At 40.9% G+C, this 19,615-nt stretch overlaps 1 protein-coding gene and 1 long non-coding RNA gene across 3 annotated transcripts in view; one reads left to right on the forward strand and one right to left on the reverse strand.

The window, feature by feature from the left end:
- Positions 1 to 7,601: 7,601 nt before the first annotated feature.
- On the reverse strand, positions 7,602 to 15,865 carry LOC129044967 (uncharacterized). The gene is made up of 3 exons (XR_008504874.1): positions 15,780 to 15,865; positions 14,993 to 15,078; positions 7,602 to 7,956 (listed from the first exon to the last, which is right to left on the reverse strand). It is a non-coding gene; the product is annotated as an uncharacterized LOC129044967 (long non-coding RNA).
- Positions 15,866 to 15,889: 24 nt separating this feature from the next.
- Positions 15,890 to 19,615, forward strand: part of ANK3 (ankyrin 3) — a 699,134-nt gene continuing 695,408 nt past the window's right edge. The window contains exon 1 of one of the 2 annotated variants that reach the window (XM_054436350.2): positions 15,890 to 16,158. In XM_054436350.2, the coding sequence (XP_054292325.1) occupies positions 16,102 to 16,158 (57 nt within the window). In that variant the 5' untranslated portion in view covers positions 15,890 to 16,101. The remainder of the gene's footprint in view (positions 16,159 to 19,615) is intronic. The other variant, XM_063669954.1, reaches the window with a different exon arrangement.

Genomic DNA, 19,615 nt, shown 5'->3' on the forward strand with positions numbered 1-19,615 from the left:
ATACCTGTTGGCCTTTTGTATGTCATCTTTTGAGAAATGTCTTCAGGTCTTCCATCCACATTCTAATTACATTATTTGGTGTTTTTGCTATTGAGTCGTTTGAGTTTTTAATGTATTCTGGCTGTTAATCCCTTGTCAGATGCACTGTTTGCAAATAGTTTCTCCCATTTAGTAGGTTGTCTCTTTGCTCTTATTTCCACTGTTGTGCAGAAGCTTTTTAATTTTATGTTGGAACTGAATAATCCTTGTGGAGAATAATAATATTAACTCTATGTATTGTAGGATGTTTAGCAGCATCCTTGGCCTCTGCTTGTTAGATGCCAGTTGCAACCCTAAAGGCTGTGACAATCAAAACTGTGTCCAGACTTGGCCAAATGTGCCCTAGAGGACAAATAGCCCCCAGTTGAGAACCATTGTGCTAGATCTCTGTCCCACCAGGCATAAGGAGGAATTTCTGCTTTCTGGCAAGTTTGAAGAGTGCTGTATCCTATCTCCATATTTCACAACTTGACCTAAGAGGAGAAAGAAATCCTTTTGTCACTGCACTTTACACCCCACCATGATAAATTGAACTCAGGGCAGTCTCCAACAGTAAGCTCCTAAATTCTTTTGTTTTTAAACTAGTTTAACAACTTTCTGTTGCTGTTACCCAATAGATTGCCAGTTTCTCTTTTAATGATTTTGCTGCTGGTAATCCATCTCTCTTTCCCTACTCTTTTGTTCAGAGAAAACTTTTTTTAAAAAATTTATTTTTCAGGTCTCTGGCTTACTGGGAAGTGAGATCTTTTTTTCTCTGTAGTGCAAGTCTCTCTGTCATACTGGTTGGAATTGTTCTCCTTGTTGTCACCCCAAACCACACTCCTGAGTTTTCCTGAATGCATTACACAGTATTATGTGCATGCCTCCATCCTTTTATTGTTCAGCTGCCAGTCAATGCTTTTTGTCCAGTCAGTCATAGAGTTTTCCACCCAAACACACCTGAAAAGAAAACATCCTCAACCATAATCATTTCCACAGTCCTTCTCTACTTGGGAAGCCAGCTGTGTTCTCACTCTTTCCTTCTGCCCACTGTCCCTCTTCACCCAGAGAAAACTGGCATTACTTTAAGGAAGTTGTTCTCACACTTTAGCTTACAGCAGAGTCACCTGGAGGGCCTGCTGAAACATGGATTGCTGGGCTCTAACTTCAGACTTCTAATCCAGTTTGGAGTGAAGCCCAATAATTTGCATTTTAACAAGTTTCAGATAATGCTTCTGCTCCAGTCTTCTCATCTTGACACCACTGCCATAAGGTATAATGGCAGAGAAAAAAGCCCTCCAGGTGAATCTGATTGAGGTAGGGTGCCCACCTACTGCAAGATCGTGGGTTTATTTCCTCCTTTCTCCAAAAGATCTATGTGTCTTGACAAGTTCCATCCTGCCAGCAATGCCAGCTGAGCTTGGAAAAGGCCATGAAAAATTTCCAAAGCTATGGAACAAAGCTCATGGACTCAATCAAAAATACACAACACTGTAACACACATACATTTTGGTTGTTCTACCCTCTGATAGGTGAATTTCCAGCTGCACTGGCTTTTAGAGGAACGTTTTGCCACAGTCTTTCCACAAAAGAGAGAACATTTGCTTACTTAGAAACTTATGGACATTTATCAAGAAACAGTTACATTCAAAGCTTTCTAAAGAAATCAAGGACAGAACAGGGGACTTGGAGTGTAAACACCTGGACTCTAGTCTGGTTGAATAACCTGGGCGAATCACTGCACGGCGTTTTGCAAATATTCAGTCTTCTCAGCTATAAGATGAGGAATTTAGATTTATTCTCAGAGGCCTCTTGCAGTGCTGTGGTTCTAGAAACTTCCTTGAGCAAGAACAGATAGGATCTGGCTCTAGGGTTGGAACATACCTCACTTGAACACTAAAGGGCCTGCTCAAATGTGTCAAAATGAGGCAGTTCATGCCATCCTTTAACATATGGTGTGGTCGGCTGAATAATGAACCCCAAAGATATCCAGATCCAAATTCCTAGAACCTGTGAATGTTACCTTCTGTGGTGTTAGAACTTTGCAGATATGATTATCTCTTAAAAGAGTAATCTTAAAAAGATTTTGAGATGATGGAGATTATCCCAACTTATTTAGATAGGCTCCAAATGTAATCACAGGCATTACTCTAAGAGGGAGACAAAGATTTGACTACAGAAGAGAAGGCCGTGTGATGACAGAAGTTGGGGAGAAAGTGTGATATGATGTGAGGCCACAAACCAAGGAGTGAGAACAAACTCCAGATGCTGAAAAGTCTGGGAACCGATTCTCCCCTAGAGCCTCCAAAAGAAACCTGCCCTGCTGACACCTTGATGTTAGCCCTTTAAACTCATTTCAAACTTCTGACCTCCAGAACAGAAAGATAATATATTCGTGCTTTTTTAAAGCCATCAAGTTTATGATAGTTTGTTACAGCAGCCATAAAAGATGGATACATCAAGCTTAGAACAGCATGACACTCTCCTGATCCCCAAAGTGGAAGTTTTCAATGGGGATGGCTATAGCTGGTAAATCAGAGGGATGAACAATGAATCACATTGCCTGCCCTTCAACATTAGAGCTGCCTTTCTTTAGATCTTAGAGAGTTCCACTGTCTATTCAAATTGCAATATCTCTGACAGGCACTCTGCCTTAGTAGATAATGGGTTTAGCCCAAGGCTTGGCATATTGTGGATGCTTCCTAGAAGTTATTGTGGGCTTACTGTCAGCTGTGCACAAGGCGCCAGGAGAACAGGGGCTGGAGGTGAGGGAAAATGGGAGTAGGTAGAGGACCTGTCCAAGCCTACCTCCTCTGTTCCCTGAATTCCTGCCAGGTTCGTTCTAGGACCACATACGCTTTACCTCATCAAGGCCCTGGGAGGACATTTTTGTTGCCATTGCAGTGGGTCAGGATCATTCATTTCTGACTCTACTATCTGTCCTGTTGGCCACAGGGACCCACAAGCACCTCCGAACAAAGCCTGTGTCTATAATCTTCCTGGATGTTCTTTGGTCTAATTATCCCTGGCAGCTGATAATCATCTCTTCCAGGCTCTCACCAGGAATCAATGGTGATAATAATAACCATGAGAGCAATCATATCTGTTTAGTGAAGGTCTACTATGTGGTGAGCGCTTTACACAAAGTCTACCAAATCACTATAGCAACAATTCACAGTAGGTATTATTATAATATCTTCTCATACATAGGTTAACAGAGGCTTAGAGAAATGAACTATTTTATACCAAATCCTACAAGTGATCAATGATGGAACACACATTCAAACCAAGGTCGGCCTGATCTCACAAACTCTTTCCATTTTGCTACATTGTTTCTGATCAAAAGAAAATGTACCCCCAAGTACTTAGCACAGTGTTTGGCATATGGTAAAGTCTTAGCGTTGGCTTTTATTGATATCATTGTATGTTTATGTCTATGACTATGGCTGCCCATCAGAGTGCACATGGAGCAATGCCACAGGCATGGTGGCCTAGGGCCCAGCAGATGGAGAGGGCCCCTTTGGCCTTTCCACACCCCATGTCCCTGAAGAGCTTCAAAGCCATGCATATACTCTTCTGCTTCTTTATCCTCCTCCCTTGACATACCTGATCATTTCCAGAAATGAGAAAATAAAGGTGCTATAGCCGAAAGAATAATGAGTGGAGAAAATGCATGCATAGAGGGTCCGGCCCTCTTAGATTGAGCCTCTCTTCACCTGGCATCCTGTCAAGGTAATCTTCTCCCTCTCGCCCTTTAAAGGCCCCTATGCACATCTCTCTGCATGCACTGACATCGTCCCAGAAACCTCCATGCCTTCACCTTCTACCACACACATACTGGTGTCTGAGAGGCAGAGGAGCTGACAGGCAGTAGGATTTGGGAAGGAAGAAAGAGGACCCTCTCCTGAAAACAAATGTCTCTGGTTATTTTCTCACATCCCTGAGAGAGTTGAACGGGTAAGGCAAGCATGTGACACACATGGTCCCTTCACCCCATCTCTGACCTGTGACAGCATCACCAATGGATGGCGGCACTCTCCATTGAACTCAGACCAATGAATTGGAGGTAACACAGTAGAGGAAACTCGTTTGGCATGCCTAGAATATGACACGCATTTGGAGATGAGGTACTCTGTAATCTCTTCCTAAGTTGTGAATCCACTTAGTAATTTCTGAATTCTACCTTTTCATTAAAGCCCAGGCCCCATCTTATGCATTTTGAGAAGCCACCCCTTATCATACTGTTGCTTTCTCTATATTTCTCTTCTTTGATACTGATATATTCAAGGGAGAATTCAGAGTTTGAGAGGGCTGAAACTTGACAACAGTTTTGTAATATTTTTCTATAGAGAAAATGAAAAGATAATTCAATTTTTCCTCTTAATTGATCCAAATTTGTTTAGAAAAAATTATTTTGGCTTCAGACTTATTATTGATTATGCCATGTAAAGTTTCAAGGTGTTCTCTAATTTGGGAAAACCACTATCAATTTTATTTCATACATGAGCTCTAAGATTTTAGAGCATCTTAAGTTTGCTGTGCAGTGTATAATCAGAAACAGTCTTATGGTGAATGACATTCATTGACCAGTTTGTCCTAATGTCCTCAAGTTTTATTTCTAAATGGGATGCATCTAAATATCTAAAACCATTGTGGGCAACTCATCATGCTCTTGCAAAGGGCACCAAGCACATATTGTGGAGCACCGAGTTAGGCATGTTCCTTCCCAAGCACTATGGGTGCAATCACCTCAGTGTGGGCAAAGCGATGTTCCTTCTGAAGCAAGAGCCAGGCCTTCTATTCAGCTATGTGTCTACTATCAGCTCTTCAAGGATGCTCAGAGAGTAAATCCAATTCCTTTACAACAGATAAGAAAACCAAATCTTTGAAAAATATTACTTACCAGAAAGTTGGAGGTAGAGCCTGGAGTAGAATCAGGTAGACACACTCTAAGATTCATGCTGTCTCTCCCGTCTGCTTAGGAAGCTCAGCATGTCATGGGTATTTGATAAATATTCCTAAAGCTCAGCATGTACTGGGTATTTAATAAATATTCCTAAAGCTCATCATGTACTGGGTATTTGATAAATATCCCCAAGTTTCAGTCCTCTCAAAACATCTAGTAAAATGCCTAAAAGAATTCAAATACATATCATTTAATGTATGAATGAGCAACTAAGTGAATGAAGAATATAGTTACAAGCATCTCCAAATATTCTGGTTGCTCTTTTTAATTTTTTTTATATTAATGGTGTTTCATATTAATAGCCATGATTTATTTAACTAGATTTAAGGCTTTTTTTTTTTTTGCCTTCTGAGATTAAAGTCTTGATGAAATCATAAACCGTAGAATGTCAGTACTGGAAGACACCCTAACAATCATATAATTCAATCCTTTTTTGCATTCAGTGGATAAGGAAACTGAGATTGAAAAAGCTGAAGTTATTTATCCAGGGCCTTAGAGTAGTTCTTCTAAATATTTATCCTGGCCTTTTATCATACTGTTTAGCATTACAAGACAAGTGCTTATCATTTCCTTTTAATAGGCTCAGAATTTAGAGTCTGAATCTGCCTTGAAATCAATCACTTCAACTGTCCCCCACCCCCTTATTTTTAACTTAAGACATTGAAGAATTTATTAAATATCCTGTGTGTTCAGTGCCAAGGGGAAAGCAGAGACATGGTCCCTACACTTAAAGAACTTGTAATCATATATGTTCATAGAAACACATGGCCTTATTTATGACAGGGCATAATTATGGGGAAATTTTGTCAATTTCCCATGAATTCTGTATGAAATAGAAGTTATTTCTCTTTTAGACCACAACTTTTTCATTTTTAAATGAGACATTTGAAGAATGACACTCTAAAAGCTAAATCATTTCAGCAAGACTGCCTGTCTGGAGAATCATATTCTAGCCACATCAAGATGGGGCTGTCACTTTTACGGGTATTATTCATTAAATGGAGCATATCTTCATCTTTGTTCATTGAACTGGCCAAACATAGTTCATGTATTTTGTTTTTGTCTGCTATGTCTGTGGGACTATAACTTAAGGGATCTGAATGGAACAACACAAACCAAACGCTTCCCCCCAAAAATGCTATGATGTGTATCATGGGAAATGGCCTCAGCCAGTCCTGAGGCAGTAAAATGTGATGAAGAGCATGAGAGTTTGGTTAATAAACATTAATTTAGCAAATATTTATAAATAATTCTTAAGTCTTTACTATATGCCAAGCACTACTGGATACTCAGAGTCAATATAGTGGTGAATAAGAGAGAAAGAGATCCCTGCTTCTATAGAGCTTATATTCTAGTGAAGTAGACAGGTCAAGAACAATAGCAAATCTACATAGTAATAAGCACTATGCAGAGAAAAAAAAGTGTTTGATGATAAAGCATAGACTGGAGGATCAGGAAAGGCTTTTCTGGGGTGGGGGGCAGGAGGCAGGGAGTGATTTGGATGCTGTGATTCAAATGACAAGAAGAAAGCAAATGATGAGGACTTGGGGGAAGAGCAGGGAAGATGATCTGGGCAGAAGGAACATCATGTGCAGCGGCCATAAAGGACGAGGCATGGCTCAGAAACAGAACTTAGGTGGTGTGGCTGGGGCCTGCAGGAGAAGAACAATAGGGCAAAGATGAGGTCAGACAGGGAGGCAGGGGCCAGACAATGTCAGACTCTGTAGGCAGGGTGAGGAGTTTGGTTTCAACTTCAAAGGCAAGAGAAGCCATTGTAGGGTTTTCAGTAGGGAAGCCATGTGATGTAATTTACATTTTAAGAAATCATTCTGGATGCTGCTAGGAGAGTCAATTGTAGGGAGGAGGAAGGGAAACAAGGAGGCAAATTAGGAGACAGTGGAAGTACTGCATGTGAGAGACAGTGGCCACTGAAAGGAGATGGGGCTGTCATATGGACAGACAAGGCTACTTGACTCACTGGCTAGGTGAATCTGATCAAATCAGCCTTCTAAGCATGAATTTCCTTACCTATAAAAAGGGTATAATAATGTCCTCTTGGAAATTTGTTCTAGGGACTAAGTGTGATAATCCTCAGCACAGACTAAGTACACGGTGATATTTTAGAAAACGAAAGGATGGTGTGCTAGCAAACTGGATCAGTAGTCAGCAAACTATGGCCCATTTAGTCCACCACCTGTTTGTGTGGGTAAATTTTATTGGAATACAGCCATGTTTGTTTGTTAGGTATGGCCACTTTCACATTACAATAGCAAAGTTGAACAGTTGCAACAGAAACTATAATGGCCTGCAAAGCCTAAAATATTTACAATCTGGCCCTCAAAATAAAAAGTTTACTGATCCCTGATCTAGATTGTAATGAAGAGTAGAGGGTAGAAGGAATGTAAGAGAGATGAGATGTATCTGTACAAGAAGGAGGCGGATAATTCAGAGAAACATTAGTGGTGTGTCATGCACTATATTTTGTAAGTGCTCTGCCAAAGAGAAGGCCCCGGCTGTAAAGACGTGATTAATAAAAGGAAGCATTTGAAATAAACTTCAAATGTCATCATCACACAAATCAACCAATAGTATGTAATATTTATATAATGCCCCTATATTTCCATTATGTTCATCAATAATTTTACTAAAATAATTCATTCTAGATGCATAATTTCAGGGTAAGAGAAGGCAAGCAATGGAAAACAGATAGCAATAAATTGGAAGAACCATAATAAAATAGAGAGTTCATCCATGCAGTCAATAAATATTAATTTAGCACAAAATTTATACTAGGTCCAGTGCTAGGTGCTGGGATATAAAATGGTAGACATGACAGCCACAGTCCTTGCTTTCATGGAACTTTGAGTTCAATGTTTCCTTTTGGGGAAGAACTGCCCCCCAGCTCCATATGAGTATCCTTGTGTAAATGCATTAATACCCTCTCCTCCCTCCTCCAAATACTTTATCTCCATCTGTAAGAAACATTCCAGAAAAGATTAATTTTTCTAGCACCTTAATTGCCATCTGCCAACAATTTTAATATAAATGTTCAACTCTACTGTAATTATGATGTGAATGGCTCTGGGGTATGACAACTTTTTGGAGTATAGAAACATGTTTAACTATATGCAGAAGCATGAAAAGTATGTGCTCAGAACAGAAAGTGATGATAATATGGAAAGAAGGGACTGCCTGGGCTAAAGATTATGAAGACTGTTTCTCTAGTTTCAATTTTTACTAAGTTGCTGATCCCTAATTATGGTTTTGTTAGTAACCTGCGGGTATCTGGAATAATTTCATATGGCTTTCCAAAACTTTCAATGTGAAATTTAAGCAAGCTATATACTGTACTTGAAAGAGTGGGCAAGGGGAAGAGTGTGGCAAAATAAAATGATCAGTTACAGGATGTCCAAGTAACCAAAAATTTTGGGGTCTCTCTGAGAGTGGAGCCAGAGTTGCTGCACCATAGTTTTGGGGAGTTGTGTTGGTATGTTTCTATTTTTATTAAATTTATTTACTTTCTGGTTTAAATAGAAAAATCCAGATTTGAAGTTCAAGACTCATATCACGTAAGTAGTATATGATTAGAATTCCTAGGTGAAGAGGTTCCATACAAGGCCATTAGAAACAGTTTTACAAAATACAAAGGCTAAAGCAGGCAATTCCATAGGCACTAGAATCAAAGCATGCATGGAGTAGATCAAGTACTTTCCAGATTATTTTTTCCCTTTGTTCAGAAATAAGATGAAAACATGTATGAATTGAGAGAGCCTGATTCTGGTTTAGAATCAGAATGGAGGAGAGTAAAGGGTGAAATGAGAAAGGACTAACAGGAGTATGTGGGAAGAAATAAAAATAAAATTTTGTTTTTTGAGACAGGGTCTGGCTGTTGACCAGGCGGGAGTGCAGTGGCACAATCACAGTTCACTGCAGCCTCCACCTCCCGGGATCAAGCTATCCTCCTGCCTCAGTCTTGGAAATAGCTGGGACCACAGGCATGCACCATCATGCCCGCCTAATTTTTAATTCTTTTTTTTTTTCTTTGTAGAGATGGTGTTTTGCCCAGGCTGGTCTCAAACTCTTAGGCTCAAATGATCCACCTGCCTCAGCCTCCCAAAATGCTGGGATTACAGGTGTGAGATAGAGCACCTGGCCAGATGAAAATATTTTAATTGAAAGTCTGGCCCTCTTTATTCCCCCAAATTCTGTTCTGAGGGTGTCACTTTTTTTATTCCTCTTCCCCTGCATCCTAGCTGCCATGCCAATGAACAAAATAAAGTTTCTCTTTCCTTTTCTTTCCCAAACACCCGCAACTAGAACCAACACAGTTCAATTCACTGGGAATTCAGGCAAAGGTAACAAAGTTTGCTTTTTCTTATTTATAAGTGGTTAAAAGTTACCAGTTTATTTTCTGTCACTAATTAGTTAGTTTTGCTTTATGTTAACTTTTTATGTGTATTTTTAAAGATTGATATTACCATTATACATATTGCCATCACTTTAAATGTTTTTGAAATCCCAGACCAAAGGGAATAAAAAGAAGTGATGAAAAGTTCTAATCAAAATGTGGAGATAAAGTAGAATGAATCACACTGATTATTTTGTTCTCTGTAACTCTAGTATGAAGTTTCTTATCCTATTTCATAAACTACTTTGGGACCGGATTTTTAAAATCAACAATTAGTTATCTCAAATATGTTGAGTCAGACAATGTTTGTCACTTTACAGAATATATCAGATAATCTCTATTTCCTTTCAAATGTTTTAAAAAAACTTAAAGGATTAAGAAATGGAAATAGACACTAAAATAAGTTACTTAACCATATTCTACATGGGATTGCAAAACTAACTTGATAAATAAACATTATACTCTCATTCCACTTGATTTTGATAAAAAGATGCTAAGCCATGATCCTTATTGTGTATTTAAAAATATGAGTTTCTACCCAGTTGAGACCATATTGGAGGGGAAAGACCAAAAGCCACAGGAGAGAAAACATTTTGGTTCAACTTTGCACTTGGTGAGCTGTTTTCCTTCATTAAAGTTACAAATTAAGGGATATATTTCTAAGTACTATCATACTCCCCATGGCTTGTGGTAAACAAATATATATCTCTTTGAGAAATGTTTTCTATTACTACTTTTGTGAAAGAAACACACGTTCATTAAACATCATCTCTTGAACTTTACACAAAATTTCTCACAGGCTAAAACTTTCTGTATTAACTCTTGTTTCCTTGTTTCTTGGAGATTTCATAGATACTATGTAAAAAACCAGCTTTTCTCTCTTGCTAATGGTCAGGTAAAAAAATTCTGCTGTTTAAACATAACTGTTAGTGTCTAATTAAAGTAGAAACTACTCTGGAAGGAATAGTGTCTCCGTGTGGCTATGGGGAAATGTCATAAATTCAGAAGCTGAGTGAGGGAGAGAGAGAAAAGTTCAATCCCATTTCTACTGATGGTTCTTGATAACAGTAGGTGGCTTAAGGACAGGGGATTAAATAATATTGAATCACATAATATGTGACTACTTTTTTGCTTCTCTTTCCCTCCTGATAATTTCAAGGAGAAAGTTTGCATCCAGTTCTGGTTTTCATGCCCCTCTAGTGCTTGCTAAGTTTTCTTTCTAACAGAGAGAGGTTAAGACAGAATACAGAATAAAACAAGAAATGTATAATAATGTTTTCATCCTGTGTGTTTAGTGTAAGTGGAAGTGATTTTTCCTAAGGTACTAAAAGAAAGTTTCTTTTAAAGATAAATATGTTTAGAGCTTCCAGATAGCGGTACATGCGGAGGTTTCTGGAGAGTGGTCCCTCAGGGAAGGCATGGAAGCTCTACACCCCTTCCCCCATACCTTGCCCTATACATCTCTACATCTGTATTCTTTGTAATATCCTTTATAACAAACAAGTAAACGTGAGGTACTATGTCATTCCTTATGATACCAAGTAAAGTGAGAGTCCTGTTGTCCATGGTCAGCCAGCCTGGGACTGTTGGGGAAGCTCTGACCATTTATCCACTACAGGAAACATGACTAGAGTTTGACCAAATTTGTCCAAATAGGGAGGAGTCTAACTGAAACACCAGAGACTTATGCATCGCACCATTTGAGGGACCTAACCGTATGACCACAGTGTCATCATGAGGAACAGACCAGAATCTCCAGTTTCAAACAGTGGATGCCTACGAAGGAAGATCTATGACTACAGACAGAAATCTGGTGGCTCTAATTGGCCAGTCATGGTCTGTGTGACCCTGACTCAGTGGCTATATTTCCTTGTAACTCAGCTTCCCTTTAATAAAATGGGATAAGGGTTAAAATATGTGTTTAGATAAAAAGTAAATTAATGTAAATAAAAACATTAAGTAACAAAGGTGGTGCAAGAATGTGACAAACTGCAGGGTCTGGTGGCTCACACCTGTAATTCCTAACACTTTGGGAGGCCTAGGCCAGAGGATTGCTTGAGCCCAGGAGTTTGAGACCAGCTTGGGCAACATGGTGAGACCCTGTCTTTATGAAAAATCAAAAAATTAGCTGAGTGGGGTGTCTCGTTGCTGGTAATCTTAGCTGCTCAGGAGGTTGAGTGAGCTATGATTGTACCACTGCACTCCAGCTTGGGTGACCAAAAAAAAAAAAAAAAAAAAAAAGGCAAATGCTATGAAGTGACTGAGTTTGGAACCCAATGTTATAGTTCTCTAGAGATTAACTCACCTTCCACCAGACTTCATCTTAAACAAACAAACAACAAAAAACTTCCCTTCTTTTCTTTCTCTCTCCTTGTTTCCTTTCTAACCTCTATCATTTAACAAAATGGATTCCTAGCACGTATAATGTGCCTGACGTTGTGTTAGGCATTGCAAACTCAGAAATGCAAAGATTAGTAAATATATCATCATCTTTCTTCTTAACCTGCTCAATCTTACTGGAGAGACAGAAGTGTAAACAATTATTCTACAGTTAGAAATGTGACGTGCACGCAAGGTATAGTAGCCTAGAGGAGGAACAGTCAATTGGGAAGCAAGGGGAGGTGTCAGGTTTCAACCTCAGGAATCAGTTCTATGAAATACAGTCCAAGTTCATAACTACACCCTTAATTTATTTAGCAAACTTCGAGTGAGCCAGACACTGCATTAGGTCATGGTGATTTGGACATGAAAAAGATAGTCAAAGCATCAAGAAGCACATGATTAAAATGGCACACAGGCAACAAAAGCAATGGTTATATATGTCTATAACCCTTATCTGAAACCCCTGAAGGCAAATATGTTTGCGATTTAGAATTTTTAGAATAGTGATATGGTATACACACTATATATCACATAATACCAGTAAAAGGGCCTGGGGAAGTACTTCATAGTTAAGACATAGAACTAGTCACACTAAATGGGATAAAAACTATAAATAACCTCATATCAACTCTGTTTAGGTTTCTAGTTTTTGTAATTGTTTAGATTTCTGAATTGCAGAAAATGTTTGGGAACATATTCTTCAAAATTGTTAGGGGTATGCTGCAGGGTGTTTTGGCAGAACAAAGGGCAACAAACTACATTGTAATAGACAAAGAGTCAGGCCTCCTCGAAGATGTATTTTCTGAGAGGAGTCTTGATGGATGAATAGGAGTTAACCAGGCAGAGAAGATGGGTGAAGCAGAGAACTGAAGGATGGGGAAAAGAGTTTTCTAGTTAGAAGAAATGGCTTGCAGAAAGACAATGGCTTTGATGTTCGTGGGGAACTGCAAGTATTTCAGAATGGCTGTGTGTGTATGTTGCCTGAGGTAGAGGGAGAAGGGAATGGAGATGGAAATGGTGATGGAGAGCAACTGAGATCCAGTGGAAGAAGTGGACAAGGACCCATGCTGAGTTAACCTTTATTGTGAAAGATAGAATGAGCTACTAAGTAATTATTTAACATTGTATAAACATATGAACAGATTTGAAATTTTAGACAAATCATAAGATTGGACAGAGCTGATATACTACACAAAATTAGGAGGATATTGAAGTTGTCCAGGTAAGAGATGATGAGAAAATGCAAGTTGGCATGGTTTGACACATAGTAATTGCTCAATAAATCATAGCCATTAGAGAATCAAAAGCAGGGATGTAGTGGAGATGTATAAGAAGGGACATTTAAGGGCTCAATATCTGATTGGATTGGGAGGTAGGGGGCAGAGTCTCCTCCCCTGACTTCAAGGTCTTGCTTGCTTGGTGGTGCTAGGCTAGGGAGCACTGGTAGAGTACATGATTCTGTTGTCCTTGGGGGTAGGAAAGGAGAAATGATATTTTCCCTTTTGGATGAGAAGAAATTGGGTTTGGGATTCAGGGAAATTGTTTTAGTTGGATTTGGGAGTCATTATGTGATAGCTAAGCCTTAATGTGAATGAGGTCACAAAGAGATAGTGCATGATGTGAGAAACAAGGCAGACCAAGGCCAAAATCCTAGAAGATGTTTAAGGAGGAGATAACAGTCAGCCTAGATATGGTCTAGAAAAGTCTTCCATGGCTGTGGCAAAGAGGAGATCAACCATAACTTGAAAAGAGAAGTTTCAGTAGCTGAGGAAGGGCAGAGGCCTGATGCCTATAAATAAAGTAGTGTGCAAGTGAGAAAATAGGGACCCCAGTGTCAACTACTATCCCTTCAAGATACTTGGCTGTGAAAAGAGAAACAGAGAGGAGGACAAACTTAGAGACAAACATAGGCTGCGTGGAAAGATTTTTGGTTTAATCTTTAAAGGTAGGAGAGATGTTGCCAGACTGTCAGTTACTTCTTCCAGTTAGCTTTTCAGCTGTGTTGCAGCGTGCCTCTGGAGGAGGGGAAGTGCCTTTGATGCTTTGGAACACAAGTATTTCTCAGAAACAGACAGCCAGATCAACAGACTTGCCTGGAATAGCTCTGCAGGGAAGCACCCCTTTCTGAGCTTCTCTCCCAGGTGCTGCTCTTTGTGCTAACTTCCTGTAGTTTTTTCTCCCTCTATTGTCTACCTGGCTGGCTGCTTGCCTCTTGTTTAAGATGGCTCTGTGGCTGTATCGGTGCCAGGGAGTTGGTTTGTAAAATACCTGTGTCTGTGCAGGCTTTACCAAGGTGATGCGTCTCCTAAGCCACTAGCACCTGGCCCCTGTAGTCTGTATTGTCTGTTTCACACATCCAATTTGGGCAACTAATTCCTATGAGTGCCTGAGGGAATAGAGAACTAGGCTAGGCCCAGTGAGAGATAAAAGAAAACAGGACTTTTGCCCCAACGGACCTTAAAATCCAAGGCATAGGATAGCCTTGGAAATAATGATGACAGTGGTTCTTAACTTTCTGGGGACACACAAATCCTTTTGAAAAGTTGATGAAAATGATGTGCTTTCTCCCTGTGAAATAGCACATGGAATTTAACATAAAATTTTAAGGGGTTTATGGACTTGCTAAATTCTGAAGTGGTTTATAAAGCTCATGTTAAGAATGCCTAAAGAGTTATTGTTGCTCTATTAGTGTGTGACCTTGGCTAAATAATGTTTCAGAGACTCAGTTTCCAGATTGTGCTGCCTGTCTTGCAAGGGTTTTGTGAAGACTAAATGAGACAACATGAATAAAGTGCTTAGCACAGGGTCCAACACAGAGCTAATGCCCAATAAACGTTATTTCAGTTTAATGTGTGTTATGGAGAAAATGAGCAAGGTGTTAGATGGGAGACATAGCTAACTCACTGCAGTGTTCTCTGGTAATAAAATCCTTCCAGTATTTAGTTGTTACTTGTTGGCAAAAGTATGTTTCCCATACTTTAGTCATTCCCTGCCTACCTTTTGAAATTTTGCTGATCCCAGTCCCACCTGGACAATTACCCTTTTAAAATATTTTTTAAACATATATACTTGCTAGGAAAGAACTTCTGGATCCCTACCTTAAATAGAAAACCCACTTTCACTTGCCTTAAATAGAAAATAACAGTAACAATAAACAATGGAACTAAACAATGAAAATGAAACAATGTTATAAATTCCAGTTAGATACCAGTGCTTACCTAGGGCTTTGAGCCTGGAGCCTGCTCTGTGATAAAAGGGAGTTTACCCTTTGAGAGAGAATACTTTCTCCTTGTATACAGAAGAACTGAAAGAGAATGCAAAACGGAATCCATTTCTTAGTATGTGATTCACAGTCATTTAATGCCCTGGCCCTGCTCGGTGCACCGACTAGACCTATCTTCCGTGACTCCAAGTGAGATGTACTCCCTTTAGGAGACATTACGTGAGGGCAATTGCTCCCCTCGCCCCACACCAACTAGAACAGTAAATTCTGTGGGGGCAGTGGCCTGATATCCACCTATCCTGCCGGCCTTGTCCAGGACAGGAGTGCAGCAAAACCCTTATCATATGAGCTCCTAGAAACAAGGACACTCAGAGGTCCCCTGCTCCCCATTCTGTTGCTGGATCAGGCTCAGTGCCTTCCTCCCACCCCGGACAGCTCCAGAGTTTAATATTTTAATTGGGCACGTAGCTGAAGCAATCTGAGTGCTGCCAGGACCTCGGCGGGGTGGAAGGGAGGCTGTGGGCATTGCTCGGAAGCTATCTGCCTGGGAAACATTGCTTTTACGTAGATCGTATGCTACAGATTAATAATAATAAAAATGCAAAAAGAAATTGCCTAAAGATGATTTTATTCCCTTAAGCCATGTTATTTTATTATTATTATTATTATGGGGTTGGCTAATGAAACTATTCAGCAGCCCGGAGGAAAGGGGACTCGCCCTCCCTCTCTTCCTGGAGCTGCCTCTGCTGCTCCTAGTCACCCTAAGGCCATCTGCCTCTTACCCTGGCCCCTGGGCCCTGGCCGACTGGATGTGATCGCGGGGAGCTGGGTGCAGCGCAGCCTCGGCCTTTGGCCCAGCCGCGCCTTTACCTGAGCCGGGCCCGCCCCCAGCGCACCGGCCCGCGCGGGCACCTGGCGGTCGCAGCGGACACAGCAGGAGGAGGAGGGGCCGCGCTGGGCGGGCGACGCGGGACCGCGCTTGGTGTTCCTGAGCCGCGGCCGAACTTTTTCCCAAGAAGTCCCACGTTTGGAGGCCCGAGGAGCTGGACGGGGAGGAGAGACTGGAGTTCCTGGAAGGAGCAGCAGCAGCAGCAGCCCCACAACATGGCCTCCTCCGCCTCCTCCTCTCCCGCGGGCGCCGAGGACTCCGCTCCTGCCCAGGTGAGCGCCGCGCCGCCCCCCTACCTGCGGCTGCCTTCACCCAGGGGCATGCGGGGACCCGGGCGGGCGGGAGGCCCGGGCCGGGGGGCCTCAGGAGTCCTGGAGACTCCCTGGAGTCCTGCCCTCCTGGGGGTGCCAGTCGGCGCCGCGAAGCTCCGGGAGGGAGACTGGAGGGGACCCGGTTCCTGCGGATCGTGGGAGTCCAGTTGCGCCTGGAAGTTGCGGCCCGGGACAGAGGCGAGAGCTCGAACTCGGTCCCAGTGCTGGAGCATCCCCAGTAGAGAGGGTGACCCGAGGACTTGGGTCTTCTGCTTGGAAACATTCGTCTGGGAAAAGAAAAGCGGGCCCCGGGCTCAGGACGCCCTCACCTCGGTCTCTCGTCTTGGGGCTTCTCTCCTCCTGGCTCGCCCCTCCAACTCCGTGCCAGGCTGAACATTTCCTAAGGACACGACTCAAGCAGGCTGCAGAGGCTGCACGTTTGGCGGGGAGGAAATCACCTGGTTCGGAAATCACCTGGCTCTGAAAGTTACCTTCAGACTCTGAAAGTTACCTTCAGAGTTAGGCGTTTTTTTTTTGTTGTTGTTTGTTTTGTTTTCTTTTCTTTTTTGAAAGTGAGTCGATTTAACTCCATGAAAGTATAGAATGTACTTTATAGATTGAGACAGAAACGTGCAGAGCAGGGTGGCTATCGTGGCAGTGCCAGGGGGTGGCTTTGGTGGGTTTACCTTCTCTTCGATCTCCGAGAGCCTTGTAAAGGCATGCAAACAAAAACAAGAAGTAGAAATCGGGTGCCTGACGAGCAAAACCGCTGCATCAAGATAGTCTCCTTCTTCCCACCCCACACCCCTCAGCAGATTGCCACCTTTACGCCCGGAGGCGTTTAATAGCAATTTTGGTGCTGCCACGGTGTGTATAATGTGGCATAATTGGTTTAAAACACTCGCTTATGTTTGCGTTTGCATAGAATGGCTAGGGAAGGGTTCCTGAGAAACAGTAGTCGTCTCGGGAAGGGGGGCTGGGGAGACAAATGAGAGGGTGAGGAGGGAGACTTACCTTTCACATACCTTTTAGGACTTATGTTTTCTTTTTAAATCGTGGGCTTGCATTATCTATTTTCGCAGAAGAATAAATACTACGTGTTTTAAAAATGAGGCACATTTGAATCGTCTTGAAAACAACAGTTCACCTAGTTTTAAGTTATGTAGAATTGCCCTTGAAACACAAATCTTCCCCATGTCATGTTTTTCCTTTAGTTGTCATCTCTAAAAATCCTCAGGGAATCAATGAGAAGTCTTCAAAAGAAGACTGTGAAGTTTCGACCAAGTCAATTGGTGGTTTTGATTGCTACCTAGATTTTGATTTTGCTTGCTTGAGAGTGTGGGTTGTCTAATTTTGGAAGAGGTCACTTTCTCTTATTAGTAAAAGCATAGAAGAGTCATCCTGGGGTTACACGGGACTTCATTCCAGGAGGGTAGGTCAGGGCAGGTAGGCTTTATAGGGAGGCAGTCTCAGATTGGACACAAATTGCTGCTTTAGCAGTTCAGGTAGCCTTGTAATCTGCTGACCTGAGCTCAAACCGGTGCATGTTTAAGGAAGCAAATTTCTGTATTGAAAGTGAATGTAAAGTTAAAACCACAGTTCTGAAACAAAAACTGACTGAAGCAAAACAATCCTTTGAATATCTCCAAATCAGCTACTAATATCTGGAGGGCCAACTTCTCTTAGTTCTCAAATCAGTGGAGGATAAATAAGTGAGCTTTGAATTTGGACTGTAGTTAGATTGTTATTTATGATGGTTCTCAGTGTTCTTTTTGTTAAGACATAAATAAATATGTTTCATAATCTACACAGTGATGTGTTACGCTCCATAGCAGATATTGTAGCTCAAGATCCTTCAGACAATGTAAAGGCTAATGGTGTGTTTTGGAGTCCAAGGAAACAGTGTGGATTCTGAATCTGTTTGCATTCTTGTGGTGGTGTTTATATTAGTGTATGTATATCTGTGGTTTTTTTTTTTTCAGTACTTAATTTTTTTTTCTTTTTACAGTGTTCATGAGTTTAAAGAAAGTAAGTGTGCCTAACTCTAGAATAGTATGTTGATAACTGAGAAGAATATAATTGTTATGGACTCTCAGCAGTTTTCCCCAGGTTAATCTCCTATTAGTTACTTCTTTATTTAAAGTTATTCATTTTTATGCACAAAATGTCTGTATATTTTTGTAGAATGTGTTATTGTAATTATAGGGAATCTGTATAATCCAAATTGGAGATTATATAAAATTCTAGCCTATGTAAATGGCATTTTTACCTTTTTGAATGAAGTAAATACCTGAAACTCACGAGTCCAACTATCTGACACTTTTACACAAGATTGATTCTGAGTTAGAACACATAATGAATTTTAATTGGAATGTTTAGCCTTGATACAGCTCCCCCAAACTCACATTATTAAAGTTTATACTTCTAGAAAGATCAAGGTTACTAAAGATCTAATCAGATCTGAAGTAACTTTTCCCTGTATGTATTGACTGGGCTGTTGTTCACATAACTATATCCTTGGATCTTGCAAATGTGAATGCCAGTCAGATGCTGGGTTAATGTTAAGGTACTTGGAACAATAGGGCCATTTAATTGCAATTTTTTATTTTCATCCTTTGTTGACATGTGAAAATAGCTTAAAAATTTTCAGTTGCCTTCTATCCATGATACAATTTTAAAAGTTGTTTTAATATAGTCTACTTTCTCCTAGACATGTGTTTTAAGTATTAGAAGCTCAGCCGTTATTAGTTATAATTTGAAAGTTCTGTTAGAGCAGGCATGGTGGTTTATGCATATAATCCCAGAACTACGGGAGGCCGAGATGGGAGGATCACTTGAGCCCAGGAGTTCGAGACCAGCCCTGGTAACATAGCAAGACCCTGTGTCTACAGAAAATGAAAAAATTAGTAGGGCATGGGGGCAAGTGCCTGTAGTCCCAGCTATTCTGGAGGCTGAGGTGGGAGGATCACTTGGGCCTGGGAGGTTGAGGCCACAGTAAGTGATAGTCATGCCACTGCACTCCAGCCTGGGTGACAGGGTGGAGTGCAGTGGAGTGAGACCCTGTCTCAAAAAAAAAAAAAAAAATCTTTTAGCATTAAGTACAGTATTTATTTGAGGACCATGCATCTTTTTTCCTGATTAGACTCTAAAAGATGTGGTAACATTTCCAAAATCTACATGCATGGTTGAAATACATCCCAGACACTTGTCTCAGCATGCTTGAAGGTGGGCAAACAAAATCGTCCAAAGGGTTTGTCTATTCAAAAGGACATAGATTTTTGCAGGAGTTGATCACATTCCTGTTTGACTATGGGAGTGAGATCAGTGGTACCAAAATAGAAGTAATTTGTTGAAGTTTTATGGAAATTACTCGTGAATTTTCTCTCTTAGGAAGGTCTTATATGGATTAATTACCAAG

The sequence above is a fragment of the Pongo pygmaeus genome, chromosome 8 (assembly GCF_028885625.2).
Source record: "Pongo pygmaeus isolate AG05252 chromosome 8, NHGRI_mPonPyg2-v2.0_pri, whole genome shotgun sequence".
Taxonomy (NCBI): domain Eukaryota; kingdom Metazoa; phylum Chordata; class Mammalia; order Primates; family Hominidae; genus Pongo; species Pongo pygmaeus.